Source organism: Accipiter gentilis, chromosome 26 (assembly GCF_929443795.1).
Source record: "Accipiter gentilis chromosome 26, bAccGen1.1, whole genome shotgun sequence".
NCBI classification, from domain to species: domain Eukaryota; kingdom Metazoa; phylum Chordata; class Aves; order Accipitriformes; family Accipitridae; genus Astur; species Astur gentilis.
In genome coordinates this window covers 2,965,024-2,986,072 of record NC_064905.1, presented here as the reverse complement: position 1 = coordinate 2,986,072, position 21,049 = coordinate 2,965,024, and the positions used below count along the sequence as shown (strand labels likewise).

Here is a 21,049-nt window from a genome sequence, read left to right as displayed (position 1 = left end):
CCCCGTCAAACAGCTGCTGCAGCTCAGCATCTGGGGGTGAAACTTTGATGCGCCCCAAAAGCTGCCCCATTGACATTGTTCTGGACAAAGCGAATACCAAACATGCCGTTGTCCCAGAGTCCCTCTAACTGGGAGTACAAAGCCCAAACTCGCACACCGGCGGTCACGTCAGCTTGGGCTCTGCAAGCGCCCGCTGACCCTTATCCAGACACGCTCCATTTCCACGTGAAAAAACATCCGAGGGCTTTTCCTGTCAAACCTGGGCACCCAGGCTGGCAGCTGAGCTGAATTCTTTCCACCTTCACATCATGACCTATAACGAAGGACTCGCAGGTCCAATTATACGCTGTCCTTCACGTTGTGTAACACCACTGACCTCGGCGAGCTCACAAAGGTGTCACCGAGAATAAGGTGGGACAAAAAATCCAGCTCACTTTTGCTCTCCCTGTAATCAGGCATTCGCTTTGGAGATCAAACAAGGCAGCAGATATTTGTTTGTGACACCAAAGTAAAAAATCAGCATGTCTCAGTCTAAATATACACAGGGAAGAGATTTGCTGACCGGGACAATGCTATTTTACACGGCACTTCCCAAAGTACAGCTGTACAGTCAGGCAAGCTTTCTGACTGTGGAAAAGATTGTCCAGGACATAGGAAAAGAGAAAAGAAACATAAAAGAGAAAAAAAGGCAAAAATTCCTCCATTTATTTAAAGAACGAGTAAATTCGTGGTCTCATTCTGGCAGTCTGAATGGTTAATGCATCACAACGACAGACGCTACAGAAGCAGGCGTGGGTCTCTGAAACTGTGGCATGAGCTGTAAGATGGAACTTGAGTTCCTGTAATCTGCTTTTAATTGTGTGGAAAAACGCAATTTCTATGACATGAAAGAAAGAGAAGAATGTTGAAAGTAATTAAGGAAAGCATTATTTAAAAAATCAAAATTTTTGGCTTTAATGCAGAACACAAGAAAAGCAAGAGTGGGGATATCGATCCTTATATCTGTAAATTAAAGTAAAATTGTTTCTGAGCATCTCGTGACTTAAGAGCTCATCAGGATCGAGTGACGTGTCCAAAGCAAGGTCCAATAAAATGGATGAAAAATCAAGTTTTTGATAAACTTATTCTAAGATACAAACCCATTGGATTCTGCTGAAGCCAAGCACTGTATTCCTATGACTACACGAACCGCACGACTGCAGTAAGTTGAGGAGCGCGTCTCTGGGTGTGTGCTCTGTGTTCGGGTTAACACAACGCTGTATCAATAACTCCTCTGTGTGTGTGTGCGCGCGCGTGTGTATCGCCATTTGCTGACAGACGCATCTGCACATCAGCAGAGCAGGGACAAAGCTGGTCATTAAGCGCTAATGACGACCTTGTTCAGGTGGAAGCACACCAGGGCGGTGGGGCAGTTTCAGCCTAAGAGGACTCGCTCTGCCAGTTTTCCTGCGAGGATGAGGATGAGGGGGAAGTGGAAGACGGAAAGTCCCAGTGCCAACGAACCGGAGATGCCTCCACGTTGTGCAACACGGCAAGAATTCATTGAGGCTGATGTCACTGTATCGAAGCAAAAGTAATCACATGTTTAAAAAAACCCTGGAAAGCTTGTATCGTGGGTCCCAAGACTGGCACCGTCCCGAAAGCTGCGGGCATCCGAGTCGCTGCGTCCGATCTGCGAGGGGGCGAGAGGCTGCCCCGATGAGCTGGGGATGCGCAGGGATGCAGCCCCAACCCAAACCACCGCCTCTGGGCTGGGACCTCTGCCGAAACTTGGCGATGAGTCCACGTTTTCTGTATGTTCATTGCGTGATGTACCGATTTCCTCTTCCAGCAGGTATTTTCCAGCGGGCCCTGTGCTTACCTGTGATCATCTGCACTCAGAGACGGGCGGAGAGGGCGAACTGCTGGCAGGACCAGGCGGGCGGCATGGGGAGAGCCTGGCAGGTAGCCACGCCGCCAGCCCCATGGAAGGATTTGCTCACTAATCCTCTCCAACCTCTCCTCCCCCACGGGCAGGTCCGTCTGCAGCTCATGCTGCCGCGAACCGGCACCGCAAAGCGCCTGGGGGAGGCTATTAGGACTGACACAGCATAGAAATATTTCCCAGTTAGAACACGATTTGATTTTTTTCTCCCCATACCTTTTTCTGTATAATAAAGTGAATTAGTTCTAAGCCTGCGTCCATTTGCTGAATTGTTTTTAGGCCTCAAACAGCCCAGTCAGATGGCAGTCATCCTGTCAGCATGTCCCTTATTTCAGGGATCCCCCTTGATGTTAAACACCCACAGGACGAGGATAAAAGTGACTGACCAGGGTGCCTCCCAGACAGGCTCCTCCGTACCCACAGGCAAGGGCGCTGCCCCCAGTCCCACCACGGATCCAGCAAGGCTGCAGGCAGGTGGGGGAAAAAAAAAAAAAAAAAAAGAAAAATAAGAGACAGGCAGTGGCAAAACAACACAATCTCTGGGATTTGCTATGGAGCTGGTGGGAGGTAGCTGCTCAAATCCTCCAGCAGCTCCGTGGGTATCCATTTCCCAAACTTCGGCTGCCTTCCCAAAATCTCCAGCCTAACATAGTCTACTCACTAAAACTCTCATCTTAGGATCTTACGATTGTTTATTTGGCTGTTTGGATAGGGATCAGCGGTTACTCAATGGACGGCAACGAGTCACAGTGCGAGAAAAGCAAGGGCAGATACATTTCAAATGCTCCTGCTGGAAGAATAATTATTGAACTTAGAGCAGATAGGAGTAAGATATAAATAAACATTCTTCTTAGGGCAGGGATGGCTGCTCTTGAGGTATGAAAAGTTTATTCTTCCTTCAAATAAATATTTTATAGCCAAAATGGCATGACACTAGTTTTGATGATTTTTTTTAAAGATCTGGAAAGAAAGAGAAGATTCAGAAGGATTCTTCCCCCTTGCCCAATAACTAACTCTGCCGCCGCACAGAGAGAAGCAGCCGGTCCTTATCCAACTTTGCTACGGCCCCTAAAATAACGAAGTTAGGAGCGAGAGGGGGTCAGAATACTGCTATTTGCAAATAAGGGGGGGGGGGGGGGAGGGAATCAATGCAAAGCCCCCACATCCTTGGGTGAAGGAGGAGGTGCCACCTGCCATAGGACCATGCGGGACACGGAGCAGCAAAACCCGCACGGCTGTCCCGGGGGGGCCGAGGGCAGCGTCTCGCACGGCCGTGGCTCACGGGGATGTGGGCACGGGGGCCTTGGCGCTGCCGCTTTGGGGCGGTGGGGCACCCACAGAGAGCGCAGAGCTTGCTCGGTACCCATGCTCCCAAGCATGGGATCCAGCACCCCGATTTTTCTTCCCTGTGGCTTTGCTCATTTGTCCAAGGTTTGGAGATAAGGAACGGAGAAAGGAGGAGGAAGAGGAGGCGTGGGCAGTGAGAGGGCTGCCAGCTGCAGCGCCTGGGTTTTGTGACTCACGGCTGCAGCTCCCCTTCTCCAGCGACACGCGTGCCGCTTTCGCACAGCGCTCGGGTTGCGCTGCTTCAGTTGGCACGTCCTATGTGATAAAGCAGGACGTGATTTTGCGGTCTAAAGATTAGAGAACCAGAAGATCCCATTCCAAAGCGTGGTTTAACATCTGACCCTCTGCACTCCACGGGAGCACCGCTGTCCTTCGTGCTCCTCCACAGACCCTCTCGCCTTCTGCTCACAGACTGCTGCTCAGCCAGGTCAGACGTTGCACCGCTCCTCAGGTCTCCCAAAAACCCCAGAAATCATTTCTCAGATGAAGGAAAACAGCACATAGTTGCTCTTTTCATACACAGGCAGGTGAAGCCAGTAATATAATACCCCCCAGCATGATGGGACTTGGTCGTGAAGATCGAATAGAATTGCTTGTCATACAAAAATTACAAAAAGGTCAGCTCATACAATTCAGAAGGATATTTGCAAACTGGGAATGGTTTAGAGAGTGTCAGCTTTGGATTATTAAGAAAAAAAACCCAAATTTTTAATAAACCATATTTGAACTGGCTGGCTCACCAGAGCTGCCCAGCCCCAGGACTACCGCGTTCTGTAGCCCCCCTTTAATTGAGGTTTTTGACACTGTTTCACTTTGTTCAAAAAAATGGTCCGCACCTACAGTGTGGGAACCGCGCCGTCCTGGCCGGCACCTCTGGGGCTGGAATCACCCCCAGCCCCTTGCATGAGCCCAGCACAGGGAAATGAGCGGCTCCGCATCCCCCAGCCCCACCGCACGCATCCTTCCCTGCCAGAACCCACCCTGGCCCCGGCAGGGGGACGCCCCCTGCCAGAGAGACACCCCTGGGCAATCCTCAGCCCCCACTCCGGCTTCTCCCAGCCTGGCTTCTCTCCTGACTTCTCTGCAGCATTCACAGACACCCTGGGGCGATCAAAATGCTGTTTTGAAGCTCTGGTGCCCCAGTATAAAAACCAAACCAAACCAAACCCAAACCCTATGCACCCTTCTAATTATTTATTTCATGTCTTGGATGTCTGCAATACATTTGTTTCCGTACTCACCGGGAAATATTCTCTGTAGACATGCTGTCAGGTTATTCCAGCATTGTCTTTATTTTCTCGACGTCTTCGGCGTGTTTTGGACACTTAAGAAATTAGAATGTATTTTCACCTTGTGCTAGATGGAGAGAACAAAGCCAGCACCAAAATCCCCGCTCTAACCTCAGAGCCAGCCTTGCTCTGCAGCCTTCCCAGGGCTCTCGCTTGTATTTTCAGGTGGGACAAAAAAAGTTGCTCCATCCCTTGCCTGGCACATCACCCTCCGTTTTGCTGTCACTGCACGATTTGAAAACAGAACCAAACCTTCTTTACCGATGCTCAGCCTGCGGGTGTCAATCCCGAGGTGGGCTGTGGCACGGTAAATGCGGTGCTGCCATCACTGCCAGCCAACCGCAAACCCTAAGCACTCATCTTGGCCTCAGGTTGTTTTGGCTCGGCTTGAACGTGACCGTATTCCCCACCGGTGCTATGAAGTCTCCTCGCTGGAACGGCGGAGCTGGCGGACCATCAGGCGAGCAGTGGCTCGCTGCGCTCCCAGCTTCGGTTTAGGTTTGTGCAATTACGTGGTTGTTGCCCTTGAGAATTGGATCATGTGTGGTGAATATGCTGCAGAGCTCAGTCCTCAGTATTTAATTAAATTTACAGACCCACCGGCAAGAGAGAAGAGTTGACAACAGACTGCTTGGAAGCCGACAACTTACCCAGAACAAGATTTTGACTGTAAGAGCAGGGCAGTAGCTCCTACGTGTGGAAGCGGGCGGTGCTGGCTCTCCGTCCTGCACGGGAGTAGGTGACATTTGGGCCGCTGGTGTCCTGCCAACTGAAGCCAATAATCCATTGGGAGATGACAATAAAGCTACAAACAGCCTTGCTTTGCAATGCAGCACCCTTCAGGCCCATTCACCTACCTAAGCAAAACGGCGAGGGACTGCGAGTAGCTCAGTTACCCCCGTTAATAAGAATGTGAGAAGAAAAGCAATTCGCACACACGGTCTTTATTCCCAGCACCGCGCAGCAAGGGATTAAACCACCCCTTGGTTTTTCAAGTGAAAGCCCCAGCCCTTTTTTTTGGTCTTAATCGGAATTTATTTCCAGGTTATTTTTTTTTACCACATATTACACCTGCGCGGACTTTGGGAAGGATTAGTGCCCTGGGGTTCCCCCCGGACCCTGCCGTCCCCGCTGACACCCAGCAGCCCGGGTTTCTGCCCCAGGCAGTGCGCCCCGGGCTGGAGGACCCTGCTCGGGAGCCCCCCAGGCTACAGCAATGCAGAGCCCTGAAGACCCCCACATCCCCCGTCTGGCCAGAAACCAAAGGAAATGCAGCTTTTCACAGACACAGACTTCGGAATAGCAAAAGTTCTTTCTGAGTTGCGGGTGGACTTTTACATATTTACGGCAGCTCTTTGATTTCCCTGGTGGCTTGTACCAGGTGGGTGACGTGGCACCTCTCAAACCACGGCACATCAGAGTGGCACACGCTGGGGTCTGTGCCCGTGGGGTGAGAGGATGTCGACCTCAGCAAGGAAAAGGCCAAAAGAATAATTTTTATTTAATGTGGATTATCCTCAGCTACGCTCACAGCAGAGGAGCTTGTCCCAGTACCATCTCCACTCACCTCCCACATGTATCACTCTTTCAAACCCAGCCCCTGCATTCCCCACAAATAAGTTCCGATATGCTTGAGAAAAGTAAGATGTTACATGAAAGCTAACGAGCCGTCAGAACCAGACCCGTGGCATCCCCCGACGTGCGGGAGCGGCTCTGAGCCGCAGCTGGGGCGCAGCTCCCGATGCTCCTCACACCAAAGCCACACGCAGCACGTTCCCCCTCGGCACCCTCCTTACACCCCCGGGGTGTTCCTCCTGGAGCTGCTCCAGCAAATGAGCGTGACCCAGGCATTAAACCAAGCCAGGCCAAAGCACAGCAAGGCTCATCTCAAAATAGAAATGCAAAGGTGGGTCTACAGAAAGACAGTCCCCTGTTGTCCCCAGCTTTGCAGAGCACGTCTTTGCCATCCCTAAATGCGCTCGGGAAAACCGCGTGGACCCTGGTCACACCCGGGATGCACAGAGGACACGGGAGGGAGGTATTTAAGATTCACTCGGCCGCAGATGCAACCAAAATCCGTCCCGGTGTAATAAAATAAGCAGGTTAAATGCAAAGGCAGAGCGGCGAGGAAGAGACAGGGCACCTTGACGTGTGACGAAACAGGAGAAATGACGGCAGAATCCCCAGCACGGAGGTACGCGAGGTGTCCCCACGGTCGTGATGGCCCGATGGCCGTGACATGGGTTTAAAGCATCCTCCCTTCCCTCCCCGCCCTCCAGAAATATGTTCTTGGCTCCCAAGTGGGCCACTTGAGCGAAGGCGGCCGACTTCAGCTCATGGCAACCGCTTGCTACACCTGACGCTCGTGTTTCGCGCGGAAAGTCCCCATGCTTGATCTTGTATGCAAAGCACGAACATTGTCCTTTTGGCTGGTTACCTGCCGCATTCCACAGGCAACGTGTCAATGGGAGCTTTCTTAGGCTGTCCTTGTCCTTGCGGACAGTGTAGAAATGGAGATTTTTCTTGAGTAAAACTAGGTCCGGGAGTGAGAGTGGTCCCTCTGCCCGTCCCCATCGTCAGCCCCTGCCAGGGGCTTCTGCAGACAACTCCAAAATAAATACTTCTGCGCATCGCTCCACCCCTCCCTGGAGACAGCATTTAGTTTGTGACATGTAGGATGACATTTGTGTAGGAAAATGATATTTTACTAATATAACCATGGATGTTTCCAGGCCTCTGAGCAGGTCCGGTTTCTCTGAGCATCACCCAGGTCTCAGCCCAGAGGAGCAACCTGGGAGCTGCGGGAGCCATGTGCTGCGCTGAAAGGCAGATACCCACAAATATCCAGCGATAAGGACTGTGGTGTCCCCTCCCTGCGCACGGACGGAGGCACCACATCAGCAGGAAAAAAGCAGAGGAATGCAGGAGGGAGGCACTTCCATCTCAGCCAGGCATCAGCTGCGAGAAGGCGGCTAGGGACCCCACGACCGTGCGGCTGGGGACCCCGCGACCAGCATCCCCCACCACTGGGGATACCTGCAACCAGTCAGAGCCGCCCGGTGTTCTTGAAGGATGGCATCCAGCTACAGCAGCACTCAGATAAGATCAGCCATCCCTCCTTCTTCTCTTATGCCACTTAATTCTTCTATACTTTCCATTTTCCTTGCTAGGAAAACAGTTTTTTCGCACGCTTTTAGCTTTCAGGCAAGTTGCCTGACTCCATCCCCTCCTGTCCTCAAATAATACAGTTCTGCAGTTTTGGGTAAATTTAGGCATGACTGTGCAGAACCGACCCGTTGGGGGTAATGCTGAGGTCTGTATCCTGCATGTCCTTCCCACACACCAGTCCACTGAGTCAGCGTCCTCCTGTGCAACCCCAAACCCATCCCAAACCCACCCGTGGCCGAGAAGTGTGCGAGACATGGGCCGTACCCTGCGCAGCCTTGGCCAGATCCTGCACCCGGCCCCTCGCAGCCAGAAATACTTGAGCAGGCTTGCAGCCTGGAGAGAGACTCACCTCGTGGCACAAGCTGATCCCGAGGGAAGGACCAAAGGAGCTGGTTTGTTTAGGCTAGAGAAGCAAAGACGGAGGAAGACGTGACGGAGCTTTCACGTGGCTGACACGGGGAGAAGTGCTCAAGCAAGAGGTAATTCCTTTTGCCAAATCAGATGGTTAAACACCCTTCAGTGCGCTTAACTGGAGAGCAGTTTGGCGCGGCTGTCCGACGTGTCCTAAGCATTCCCATGAGGTTTCGAGGAGCAGCCTGAGCAGCAACGCGGGACCATTCAGCAGTTTTTCTACTAAATTACAGCAACCTGGGCTGCAAGCAGCTCCCAAGAAACCAGCTAGAGAGGCTTCCCAGGGGCCGCACAGTGCCGTGCCTGGGGACAGGGCAAGCCTCCCGTGGTGCTGCGGGGGCCCAGCTCCTTCCCAGCACGGCTCAGGGCCCCACGCTCGGACGCTCAGAGCAGCCCCCCTGACTGCAAACCCAGGCAAATCCCCAAAAGGGGCAGATAACCCCAGAGGAGCAGCCAGGAGAAGGGTCGGCACCTGGGTGAACAACGCGGCGTGATGGCAACCACCACTGAGATGGAAACCATCGGCCCTGTTCAGGGTTTGATGCTTCATGGGCTGGGACACGTCTCCTCAGTCCTGTGCCTCGGGGTGGGTTTGGGAACGGGGACAGGGCGAGCGCGTCGGGGCGGACTGAGGGGTGCGGGGGAACCTCAGCACGGGTAACAGCAGGTACGGCGGAGCGAACCGCGGCGTCGCGAGCGTAACGGGATCGCCGTCGGTGATCAGCGATCCCGCAGCAAGCCGTTACCATCCCGGATTTCTCCGGACACCACCTCCCTGCTGTGCTGTACCCACTACTGTGACGCTGGGGCTTTACTGCCCAGCAGCATCCCCCGGCTCCGCACTTCGAGCAGCCGCCAGGAGCGCGGCACGGCAGGAGCCGGCACAGGCAGGGCTGGCCCCAGGGTGCTCGGCTCTGTGACACCCAGCAGCGTAGGCAGGGTCGGTCCTGCCCACATCCAGGACTGGAGCCAGCCGTGGGCGTCCTCCCCCGGGGACGTTTCAGGGTGTCCTGGAGCCGGCTGCGATTTTCTGGCAGCTGCGCAGCCCATGCGTGCCCAGGGTCACTGCAAACGTCCTTCCAGGAGCTAGTGCTTGGTACCGTCTTACCTTCACCGGGCTGTTGGAGCCTGGGTGAAGAGCAGAGCAGCTCTTGGGTAACCGGAGGCTACTGGAAGCCGCAACCAAGCCTAGTCAAAGGTCTCCACATTCATACCAAGTCCTGAAGTCAGAGCACAGGGGAAAGCAAGCAGCAAAAACAGCCACCCGGGACTCTCTGTGCCCATGGCAGGGAACACCAAGGCAAGGAAACTCAGCGGTGAGGATCCCGTTGCCAGAAAGCGAGGTTTTTTGTGGTATTGTGGAAACTTGGTGGCCAAAACAGGTGAAGCAGCTTCTCAGAAGACTCCTGCCCTGGCATAAAAAAGAAGAAACTGCGGATTAGAAGCTGGTTTTGCCTTAACAGCTGCGGAGGTGGCTGGGGTTGAAGGGAACAGTCCGACACATGACAGCTTGATGTGCAGCCAGCTGGACTTACGCACCGTTTCCTTCAGGAGCTCCTGCCTCCAGGTCCCGGCATTCCAAGAGTTGGCCACCGCCGCGGCTCCGCCAAGAGCAGACCTGCACACACGGCACCGTCACGGAGCTAGACAGGAGGAGACAGAGCGAAATGGGGGGGGACTGGCCCCCAAAACGGGGGCAGGGGGAGAAGAGCAAGGAGCCAGGAGCCACCCCGGCGTAGCAATGGCCACAGACAACCTGCAGAAAGCCGGACAGGCCGGTGGCTGTGGCCGCGCAGCCACGTCCTCACAGCCCCTTCCCCTCCCGAACGAGGCAGCGATCAGGCAGAGCTGGGGCTCTTCCCCCCCACACACTTCACCTTTTCACCAGCTCAGCCTCCGCAGCAGCTTAAGGTCACCTCCTCGTCCCGCTCGTCAGTGAGAAGTCAGGATTTGCCCTTTGATTTAGTTAAGCACCGAGAAAGATTCAAAAGTGTTGGAAGCGCAATTTTTCACCACCGACTAAAAATAGCTGAGTGAAATTCCAGAGCTGCCTTTCAGCGCCGCCGGCTGCGCTCGGCTTCCCAGGACAATGGCATTTGTAGCCTGCTAGCAACAACAGCGCAGGCCGGGCTCCAGCTCCCGAAATAACAAGTTATAAAGGGCAAATTCTGTCTTTAATTACAGCTATACAAAAAGTAGCATTTAAAAAGAGCATTATCGGAATATCTGAGCACACGGTGCCAACTTAAAACTGAACCGTGGAACGCAGCAAGAGCGGTATGGACTTACTATGCATAAAATAAAAATTCAGGGGTATTACTGAGGGCATTAAGGCACACGCAGTTAAGCGTTTAGAAGAGCTGAAGCCCTTTGGCACAAGAAAAAAATTGCATTCAGACAGCAAGCAGAAGCTGATCTTCCGCTCCCACCGCTCACGCGAGCCTCCTCGCAGCCGGCTGCAGCAGCGCGTGCCCGGCGGCACGCCGCTTCCAGGTTCAGGTGTGGGAGCAGCACAGGGACAGGACCCTCGGGCTGAGCTTTATACCTCTCTGAGGGGCACGGAAGCAGCTCCATGCGACATACTGGACATGACGCTTTATTTATTCGTTTGATTCCAGCTAATCAAGACAGGATCCCTTCTGGGGACAGCATTATTTAACAGCGCACAGTATAGGAGGCCCGTGGAAAGCCACCCTGCCTAGCTTTCAAACACAAACCTGCCGCCTCTGACCACTTGTGCCTGAAAGGGTGCAAACTTGGCCCCACCAAACTCCCAAATTCCACGTTGCAGCAATCCAGCATGCCAAAGGCAGTCAAGTCTCCCGGATAAACGCGCTGCAAGGTGATGCTCATGTTTATTCACCAGGAAGAACCCACCCGGTGCTCTGCAATATTTGATGTGAAGAAAGACGGCTGTAAATCAGCGCTTTCAAGTAGGAGACAATCCGAGTGCTCACACTGACCCCTGTCAGCAGCAAGCCTGCAACAGAAACTGCTTTCTGAAGGGTTAAATGGACCCAGCGACCTTATTTTGGCAACTACAAGGAAGAAATTACTTTCACCACATTTCTCTCCAGCAGCCTCATCTTTCTGTAACTGTGAAGTGCCCCTGGGAGGAGGTCGATGTGAGCACCTTTGCGGTCAGCCAGCGGGAGGGGACCAGACGAGCACAGAGGGGACCCCAGCACACGGCTCCCGCGGCTGCTCTGCAGACTAGATGCACTTGCGTTTTCTTACCGAAACGTGAAGGGGAAGAGACGTGAGAACCAAGAAGATTTGTACGTGAGGAAGTAGCAGCTTCCAAGCACGTCTGGCATGGAGTATTTGTGACGCTGAACTAGACAGCTCTCAGGCATCCCTCCACAGCAGCCAGGCTTCTCTGCTCCTCGTTTTCCCTTGGAATGCAAAACTGAAAAGCAGAAACCAGGTTTGCTGTTGCTGCCAGTTAAAGGGTTAACTGAGAAATATCTGGGTTTTTTTGAAAACACTATACATTCACATGCCTGGTTACACCACCTGGTGAGACTGCATGGGTAGTTTTCTGCAAGCAATAGCTTCTCCCATGACAGGTGCTGACTGATGGGATTATTTTCTTATACATATATTTTGTGCTGATCTCAGCTTGATGCTTTTATCTGCACCATGAACTGAATGGTGATCAGTTTGCTGTACCGAGGTTGCAGACAGCATAAGATGCATACAGCAAAGTGGTTCTGTGCATCATTTATTTCTGCTCCAGCAGAAACATCACATCTCCAAAACTTCTGCTATCCGGAGACCCGAGGACCATGAGCCATGCTCTCCCAACTGCTACAACTGCAGATCAAAAGACAGTGTGAGGCAGCAAGTACAAAAACTGAAGTCCGCCTAAGTTCCCTGGAAGAGCTGTTGCTGTAGGAGCCTGTATGTCACCGCAACAGGCGAACAGCTACACGGCCCAGATCCTGCTCTGTTCTGGTACTGTGGCATGAGAAGGCAGATGCTCAGCCTCAGCCAGAGAATCACTGCCAGGCAAGACCAGCTGGCAGATGATTAAAAGCATCCATTAGAATTTCTGATATTAATGATGTCATTTACATATCCCCTTCCCAGCTAGGGAAGGAGGCAGGTCCCCTCTGGGAAACTCATCCGTACATCTAGCTTGGACACAGGAGAAACCAGAGGCGGCAGGGCCATGCAGCAAGTACGCTTCTGATCTGGATTTATCCCACACGAAGAGGCAGGTAGAAAAGCCTTGTTAAAAAGAATGCCCAGGTGTTCTGTGACTGGAATATTAAGGGCAGGTTTCTGCACCTGCAGGATATTTTTCCATCTGCCTCAGTTGTTCAGAAGACGATCTTAGGTAACACTCACAGCACGACTTTCTTTCAACTTTGGCTGTTGTTTTTTTTCCCCCTTCTGAAGTTACATTTCTGCTAGGGCTTAAAAGAGCAACTCAGTATGATGAAGAAACACAATGTTCAAGCCCAGCTATAAAACAGCTACCTCAAAACTCGAGTACTGACCTGAAGGTGGCACCAAGCTGAGAGTAAAGCAGGTGTTTCCTGGACTAAAGAAAATAAATCAGGAGTCCGTACTATATTCTTAAATATGGTTTAATACTCTTCTCCATTTCTGTACATCACAACACCAAGATATCACTGCTTGGGATCTCTCTGCAGAGGCTATATAGTATGCGAAGGCTAGGATTTTTCACCCCCATTTAACGTGTTTGTATGTGTAAGTGTAATACATATCAGTATATATTGATATACACATCAATATATAATGCAATATATATCACTGAAGAGAACACATTGATTAAAGAAATACAAAAATTTGGCATCATTTCCAAACTTAAATAGTAAAAATAAAAACTACAAAAAGGAGCTGCATACCCTAATGTATCATGTGAAACAACAAGCAGTATATTCAAAAATGTAAATTTACATCCAATTTTTCTGGTCTTGTCATGTCACATTAGACCCATTTACAATGGCAAAATCCAGAACATACTGCTGTGAAGACCGCAAATGTGCTCAAACCTGGGTTTGCGCAAATCTGCGGCAGACCCAGTCACACTTTCCGTGAGAGATTCCAGCTTTGATGTGAAAACAACAGCAAAGCCATCTGCCAGGTTATAAACCAGGGTTACAAATTATATTGCTCACAATGACAGTAATTTTGGACCTCAAAGAACAGCGTGGCAGAAATTTTAAGACAAGCTCCCCCTCCATTCAAGTGAAACAGGACTATTGGAAAAATAGGCAGGTATGCAACTTGGAACAGAAGCTGCTTTTGACCGATGCACCAGGAGTGACAGAGCCAGCGAAGAACAGAACTACCAGGCACCGCGATGTCAGAGTGCCCGTCAGAGAACCCCCAAAAGAAGCAAGACATGTGCATTATCTTGTGCCAATGTTCACCTCTGCCTGCAAGACCATCTGAAAAACCCTTAACCATTTCTAGCAGGTTGAAATGCATTCTATATAGCAGGCATGACAAAAAGCTTTCTTGAGTCTTGATGCAAGCAGAAGTTTTAACCCATTAAGGGCACATTAGAGTTCAGCATCAGATTTACAGGACACTTGTGAGCCAATACAACAGACTGCCTTAGTGCTGGGAGATGGATGTCCCCAGTGGGTTGTGCTAACGTTCACCATATTAGTATCAAATGCTCCAAATGCACCAGTACTAAGGGTTTCAGTCAAGGACTCCTCTTACCAATTATTCCTGTAAAACACCTGCTTCCATTAAAGAACTGTGGGTTCAAATTCACATAATCATGGAAACTTTACGCAGTCCTAAAGCAGAAAGAAACTTACTGAGGAACAAAACAAAGCAAAGTGTACCTTACTTCACTTAAATCGTATGTTTATTTTTGTCAAAACTGAAAAAAAAAAAATCCTGAAGGCTGCACTGCTCAAATCCAAATTAAGCCCAAGACTTCAGCAGCATTTCCATTGCAATCAGTGAAGTGCATTTCCTAGTTTGTATGAGCAGTGCTTCTGCAAATAGATTAAAGCATGTTTGGCTGGTTAGCCTCCCCAAACCATCTGAATTTGCAAGCCACACATTATAAGCTAGCACTCTAGGTAAGTGCCTTCTCATTCTTTTGAAGAGAATGAATGGCTCCAATTTCCTTACATTTCTTCTTCTGCAGTCTACGCTGAGAATGCCATGTAAATGGGTCACGTTGCTGCAAAATGCAGCAATTGATTTCTCCAATCAAAGTAAAAAGAAACAAACCAGTAGGATCTTACTTCTATTACTTTTTGAAGGAATAGGTTTACAGCAGTTAATGTATCATGAAGGTTAAAAAAATCATTTTCATAAAATACAAGAGCAACCAATTTCACCATTGAGTAAAAGTAAAAACCGGGATTCATTTTAAATTAGTCCAAAGTGGCATATAGGAACTTAGTAGTTTGCTGCTGTACTGACACTATGACAAATCAAAGTGTAGGGTTTTGCTTTTTTAAATCCAATGCTTGTGGATCAAGTTCTGGAAATGTTCCAATTCTAAGGCAGGGATCTGTTGAGTTTTCCACCATGAGTTTGCTCCTTGGGTTGGATGCTGGAGGGGCGAGGCACGTTTTGCCGGACCCAGGTCGACTACCTAGTAGTCATCAAGGTCAAAAAATTCATCGTCTCCTCCTTGGTATTCCATTCCCTGGAAGTCCACTCGGTACCGCAAGATACCTGGTAAAAACAACATGCTTTAGCTTCTTCAAAATTCAAAGAGCTAGAAAGGCATTTTAAACAGTTTACTGAGCCCTGTCTACAAGTCAAGAGTTTCTCAATTAAATCTTCAGAAACTGACTTAGCACGTGTATTGCAAGTTAGGCTCAAACTGATGATCGACAGCAGACATGCAGCTAGAGTGAAAACACCACATCCATATCACAAGCCTGATGTAATTTATTGCCAAAAAGAAGAAATACCTACCTGCCCAGCATAGGCCAGCTTTCTTCTGGAAAAGCTGAGCCTATTCTAGGAGGACTGTATCTCCAAAAAACCACCAGTAAGAGATCATTTGTCCTAATATAACTGCTCAGAAAAAGGCCTATCAGTTAAATTCAGAAGGCAGCTGGCACTGAAGTAACTTTTACAATGGAGTAAAAGCAGTAGGTAGTGGCTGTCTTCCTGGACTCTTCCCACCCCAAACACCAACTGGGGTTTCTGGGAAGCCTTTGCCCTGGAAACATTTACTTAGGTGAATGGTATTCAAGGAGTATTTCCTTTCAAGTCTACAGGGACTGGAGCATGGTAGCAAAGAGTATCCCCTCCATGCAAAGAGGCTGGATCTGGGGGGACAGGAGTGACTCCTGGAATTACAAACCCTGAAAGCTTAGAAACCTTTTGCTTCTTACATAGCCAAACAATTCAAGCTTGCTTCCTTCTGATTAGTGTTTTCTGGCCCCTAGAAATTCCTCTTTACAATACACTCATCTCTGTTTTACATCCATCAACCTAAATACAGCAAGTGGCAACAGCTGGCTTATCAGCAAATAAGCAACAGCTTTGTCCTGGAATCCCTAATCTGCAGAGAATAAGGTGCACAGCAGGTGTTTTTGCTCTACTCTGCTAATGATTTTTGTCAGACTGAAGCACATAAGCTATCTGCACCTCCGCCAGACTTAGCTGAAACTGGTCAGTGAGCTCAAGGGAAGGACTGAAGGATTTCGGAAGCCTCATTTCTCCATGAGGTTGGGCTAAAACTAATTTTATTTTGAAAAGAAGCAGAAGACTGGGGAGCAAAGTACAGGGAAGTTCCGGGCGATGAATATAACAGATACCCAACTGCTTCAGAAACTAGGCTGGTATTTGTCATACCCAACTTCTACACCGCAGGGCATGCTCTGCCTCAAAACAAACAACTGTGCAGAGACAGAGTGAAGCCATTCACAGCCCTTCTGAAGGACAAAGGGATCTGAGGAACACAGACAGAAAGTGACAGCTGCCTAACATGCAGCATCATCTTGCTGAATATGGAATGAATTCACCTGGAGATCCCTGACAAACATGATAGTTTCTTGAACTGGTATTGTGACTAATAGGAGTAAGATTAATCCCACTTGTGTTGGCACCAGATTATCAAATCAACCATTAAAAAATACAGACACATTTCTCTCTTGCAGTTTACCTCCAATTCCTCCAAATCCTTTCACAAATTGGGATCCTTCCTGTGATTTGTCTGTAACAATTTCCAATGTTGCTCCGAATTTCTTGTAGTTGTTTGCAAACCACTCCAGAAGGGGCATACTTTCTATCAGTTCATGTTCCTGGCCAGTCTATGTAGACATTTGAGCAGGGGAAGAAAAAAAAAAAAAAAAATTTTACAGTCACTGCATGTTAGGCTTTGAGAAAATTCATACCAGAAGTTGTCTTTGGCTTAAACATCACCACTGTCTTTTCAGTCTTAACACATAGACAACAGCCTTCATGCTCCACAGGCTGGAGCAGCCCAACCACTTGCCAGGGTCCAGGTGGTAGTCATTCCTGACACATCTGTATCAGACAACTGCTGGCACAAGCAGAAGGCTCTGGTGCTAAGAAATTAAATATTGACAGGCCTTGTTTTGGGTCTCCATACTACAGAAGTTATTGCAGAAGTTGGAGAGAAAATGCCTTGTTTATTCTACTGCTCAACTGTCACCTCATGCTACACCCTTGGTTTTCACTGTTTCTTTAGATTTGCTTTATACCCTGCAAACAATCCATTGCCACTCATCTAACCAGGCACTGTTTACTCTAGGAAATACTGATCTATGCAAATACAGAGGCAAAAAGCATAGTTCTGTTAAGTAGAAGGTCAAGTGATTATTAGCACAGAAACACTACATTACTGCAGATAACACTGTAAACCTTCTGTGCACAGAAGGAATTAGCAGTTACCCCACCAGGAGGGAAAGCAGCTGGAAACAGCTACCCTGGTAGTTCTAATATGAGACAGATCACCACCCTTTTTGCACTTTTTTGCCCAGCTTACTCTGCAAAGTAATACAGATCCCCTCCCACTCCATCAGGGTTTTTTGACCTGCCCAGGCAAAAAACTCAGAGACAGTGAGTGACAGATCCACATTTCAAATGTATCTAGAAGCAAACCCTCCCTTGCACTTACATCCATGTAATAGTTTCTAGCCTCACAGTTGCTTTGTATTGATCAAATCAGTACACAATAAGCAGGGAGTAATAATAGTTTGGGACCTTAGCCTGCAGGTTGTATGGTGGCTACCAAACTCTTCTAGCAGGTGGTTTGATGGTGGTCAAAGACCTTTTGCCTGTCACTTCAAATCATTTACATGACCTTGGAATTGGCAGTAAGAAAGATTGGAGAAAAGCAAGTCTAGAATCCAGGCGTTACATTGCAGGTGAACAGGAGGAACCACAGTCTACTGTCTTAAAGTCTCATCTGAGTGCCAGAAAGATCATTGTGCTCACATGCTCGTGACAAACTAAGCTCAGATATTCAGAATGCTGCACCAGTACACCAAGAATAAATCTACAAGCCCCAAAGCTGAAATACCTCTTTATCTGTGAAGTGGGATTTGTCCTTCTCTTGCTCTGGTGTCAAATACAGGATCTTCTCCTCTGAGAAGGGAGGAAAAAAATTTCGGTTGGATAAGACTACCGGATGCAGATTAAAGACAGAAAGAGACTGACAACAACCAGCAATTACAACACAGAGGGTTTGGTCACTGACGCTGCCTTTCTTTCTAACCGAAGCTCCATGGGAAACCAAACAGGGCACACCAGTAGAGAATAATTGTAGTGCCAAATCCAAAAAAGGCAGAGATTGTGTTGTAGGCATATGGTTTGTCTGCAATCAGTAAGAATTGTGTTTCTGGCCACAAGGGTCAAGTCAGTCTCCCCTCTGTAATGCACTGGTATCACACTTAAACTTACACAACTGAAAGGCAGGTTTCGTGCTAGCTCTGTGACAACTTGCCACCCCAGCACTGGAATTCTTTCTCCACAGTGGAAGCTTGCTAGTTTCTGACTTTCCCCCCAGAGTAGCTGGGAAGCTGCAAGTTAGTGACCTGCCTACACAACACCCCCTTGACTAAGTCCTTAAAGATCTGCTTAGGGAGTTTCTCCAGTGTAATCTTTCCAAGTGAGATGGCTTAGGTGTTAAACTCTCATGGACCTTTCAGTCTCACAGAAGCGCTACCTACCCTCCGTGCCTTGGCAGTGCAGAACGTATCTCATTATATCCAGGTTTTCATAGACTATCAGTATCTCTACTGCTCCCATTTCCAAAGCTTTTAGTGTATCTTCAACACCAAAACAGTACTTTCCCGTGTCCTGACTGATTTCGTCGAAGTATCGTCCTGCAGCCAGGATACAACGAAAGAGATTGTCACGAACACTGATCATGCCACATGGATTTTTAACAAGCCTGATTTGAATGCAAGATGCAAGAAGAAACTGGAAAAGGAGACTGCAATGCTGCTGAAGAAAGCAAGGGATATGATAACAAGTCAAAGCATGTAATTTACAACATTCATTGGCAGAAAGTCAACTCCATCAAACACTGCCCTGTTGGGAATTTAACCCCATTGAAAGGCTTACCTTAGCTATGAAACAATCAATTAGACTAACCCACCAGCAGGCAGCATTTAACTTCACTCTTTTCAGTGTATAAGGTAGCTACTGTTACTATTGCCCTCTTGTGCTTTCAGATTAGCAACATGTGTCTGCTGACAGTCAAACAAAGGATCATTTCTACTGCCATCTTAAAACAAACTAAATCTTAACTCTCATCTTGCTGAAGATGCAAACAATCTGAGGAGGCATTTTTTCCACCCTCTCACCCAAATGTTACCAGAATGCCTGAAACTAAGGTGATCTCTGATGAAAAGTTAAGCAGAGAAGATCCGAGAAGTTTGGGGGGTGGGGAACCCACCACAAAAACCCCCACTCCTTAAAGTCTCATTGAAGTCCTGCAGCATTTGAGAAAGTGTCCAGGTAACAGAAAGAAGCACTACAAGTGATGTTCAGCTCAACTCAAAGCTCTGCAGGGCTGAGGCAGCACACAAAGGCATTACCAGGAAGTCTTAAGCAAGATCAGCACATTCAGTCAAGCATACCTGGCTGAGCATGTAGTCACGTACCTATTAGTTTCTTCTCTTGAATGAATTTCACATTGGAGAGGACCTCAGTTGACAACTCAATTGCTTGATTGAATCCATTTTCTCCTCCATATGAAATGTCAACTAGTTTGAGCACTTTGGATTGCAACCGCTAAACAAGAAAAAGAAGAGACATGAAAAAGAGTCTGTTACACAGCACTGCCATAAGACTACTTCATAATGCCACAGGAATAAGTACCTGGCAAGAGCCACGGCATTAATCTATTTTGCTTCACTTGCAAGCAGAAGTTCTGAGTCAGAGGTACCTCTGAATGCTTAATACTGAAGCACAATTTTCAGGCAACAGTACCACAGGGATTAGGTTTAGTGGAATTTAATTCCAATAAAGCTTCTACTTTAGATTTGGGAACACCGAGAACATGAACACCAGTTCCAAAATGGGGAGGACAGGTTTCTTATTAGCACTGTTACTAAGAAAAGGAGATCCTACCTCCTTGCAGGAGGTATTAGGAAAGGGAGACCTCTCTAGGATATATCAGTTTTTTAGGTTTGATCAAATCACTTAAGAGTCCAAAGTTACATTCCTCCTGAGATGCATCTTAAACCAGAGCTACTACTAATATCACCATGTTACTACTGACAGCTTAAACATTTGGGCTTTGCCCAGAAAAGGCCACTCACCTGATCAAACATGTCAGATTGACTTAATTCAGTTTTGAAGTCAGCTGATCCAGCTAAAACGAGACCAGCCACGTTCACCTTGTCGCCAGAAATGAACAGTTGCACAGCTGTCTCTGCTACCTTCCTTACATAGTTGTGTCGTTTCTCCATTCTCAGACGAGCAAAACGCAAGGCAGACTGACCTCCTCTACCTTTATGAAAGAACAGATGCGAGGTAGCAATTTAGAAGTCATTTCATTTCAGGAAGATTATTAGTATGTGGTCCCAACTGGGCCCTGAATAACTGAAGCCAAGGGCAGATGCAGCCTTCAGAATTAGTTTGCCACAAGCAGAGCCAGGGGCACTCATTGAAACAGCAAGTGAATAAAGAGAGTTCATTCACAGCAAGAGATTTTTCTCCGTGTATCCCACAGAGGGCAATATGTTGGGGTTTTTTGTTTGTTTGTTTTTTGTTTTTTTTTTCTTTTTATACAAACTTGCAACTCTCTATAGAAATTTTGAACATCTGTACACATTTTTCTGTCCTGTACCTTCATTAAAAGCAATTTCCTTTGTTACACTGCCTCATATACTTTTCTTGCCATTGCAATGCATTCCAGCAGTGTCTGCTGCAGAGACTTAACGGGGGAGATGTTTCTATTTCATTTTGTCCCATCCTAATCTACAGGGAGGGACAGGAACCCAGGAGTAGCTAACAGACAATTTGCTGAATTCATCAGTGGCTCCCTACAATACACCATTGTGTAACAGAACTAGAATTTTGCTTGCTCCATTAGATTTCTGTGCTTCTTGCAAGGAACAGCTTCTTGCTTTTTATTGTGGTTTGCATGCAACACCATCAGATGCAAACTTTAAAGATGCTACCAAGTAGTATCACTAATTGTGCTAGTAATATCTAGTTAAGACTGTCCCAAAACCAAGTAAAGGGTCACATGTGCCAAAAAAATAAGAAGAGCCACTTTAAGAAGATGAACTGCACATTACTGTGATTCATTAATTTTGACAGAAGGCTCAGACGAGAGGCTTTGCTGTCAGATTTCAGGGGAGCAAAGAATTGAGTAGAACTAAAACATCTACAGGCCAAGTTCCCTGCTTCTACCCTCACATCCCATCCCATGATATTCTGCTGCAAACAGTCTAGAGATGGGCTGGTG

The 21,049-nt window shown here is 48.3% G+C and overlaps 2 protein-coding genes across 2 annotated transcripts in view; one reads left to right on the top strand and one right to left on the bottom strand.

The window, feature by feature from the left end:
- Positions 1–21,049, top strand: part of MATR3 (matrin 3) — a 1,017,354-nt gene that overhangs the window by 518,108 nt on the left and 478,197 nt on the right. The gene's annotated exons all lie outside the window — the stretch shown is intronic.
- Positions 12,717–21,049, bottom strand: part of ETF1 (eukaryotic translation termination factor 1) — a 28,566-nt gene continuing 20,233 nt past the window's right edge. Inside the window, exons 6-11 of the mRNA XM_049829459.1 lie at positions 19,896–20,086; positions 19,236–19,365; positions 18,297–18,452; positions 17,648–17,712; positions 16,265–16,412; positions 12,717–14,820 (exon numbers count right to left, since the gene is read on the bottom strand). Of these exons, the coding sequence (XP_049685416.1) occupies positions 14,738–14,820; positions 16,265–16,412; positions 17,648–17,712; positions 18,297–18,452; positions 19,236–19,365; positions 19,896–20,086 (773 nt within the window). The 3' untranslated portion in view covers positions 12,717–14,737. The remainder of the gene's footprint in view (positions 14,821–16,264; positions 16,413–17,647; positions 17,713–18,296; positions 18,453–19,235; positions 19,366–19,895; positions 20,087–21,049) is intronic.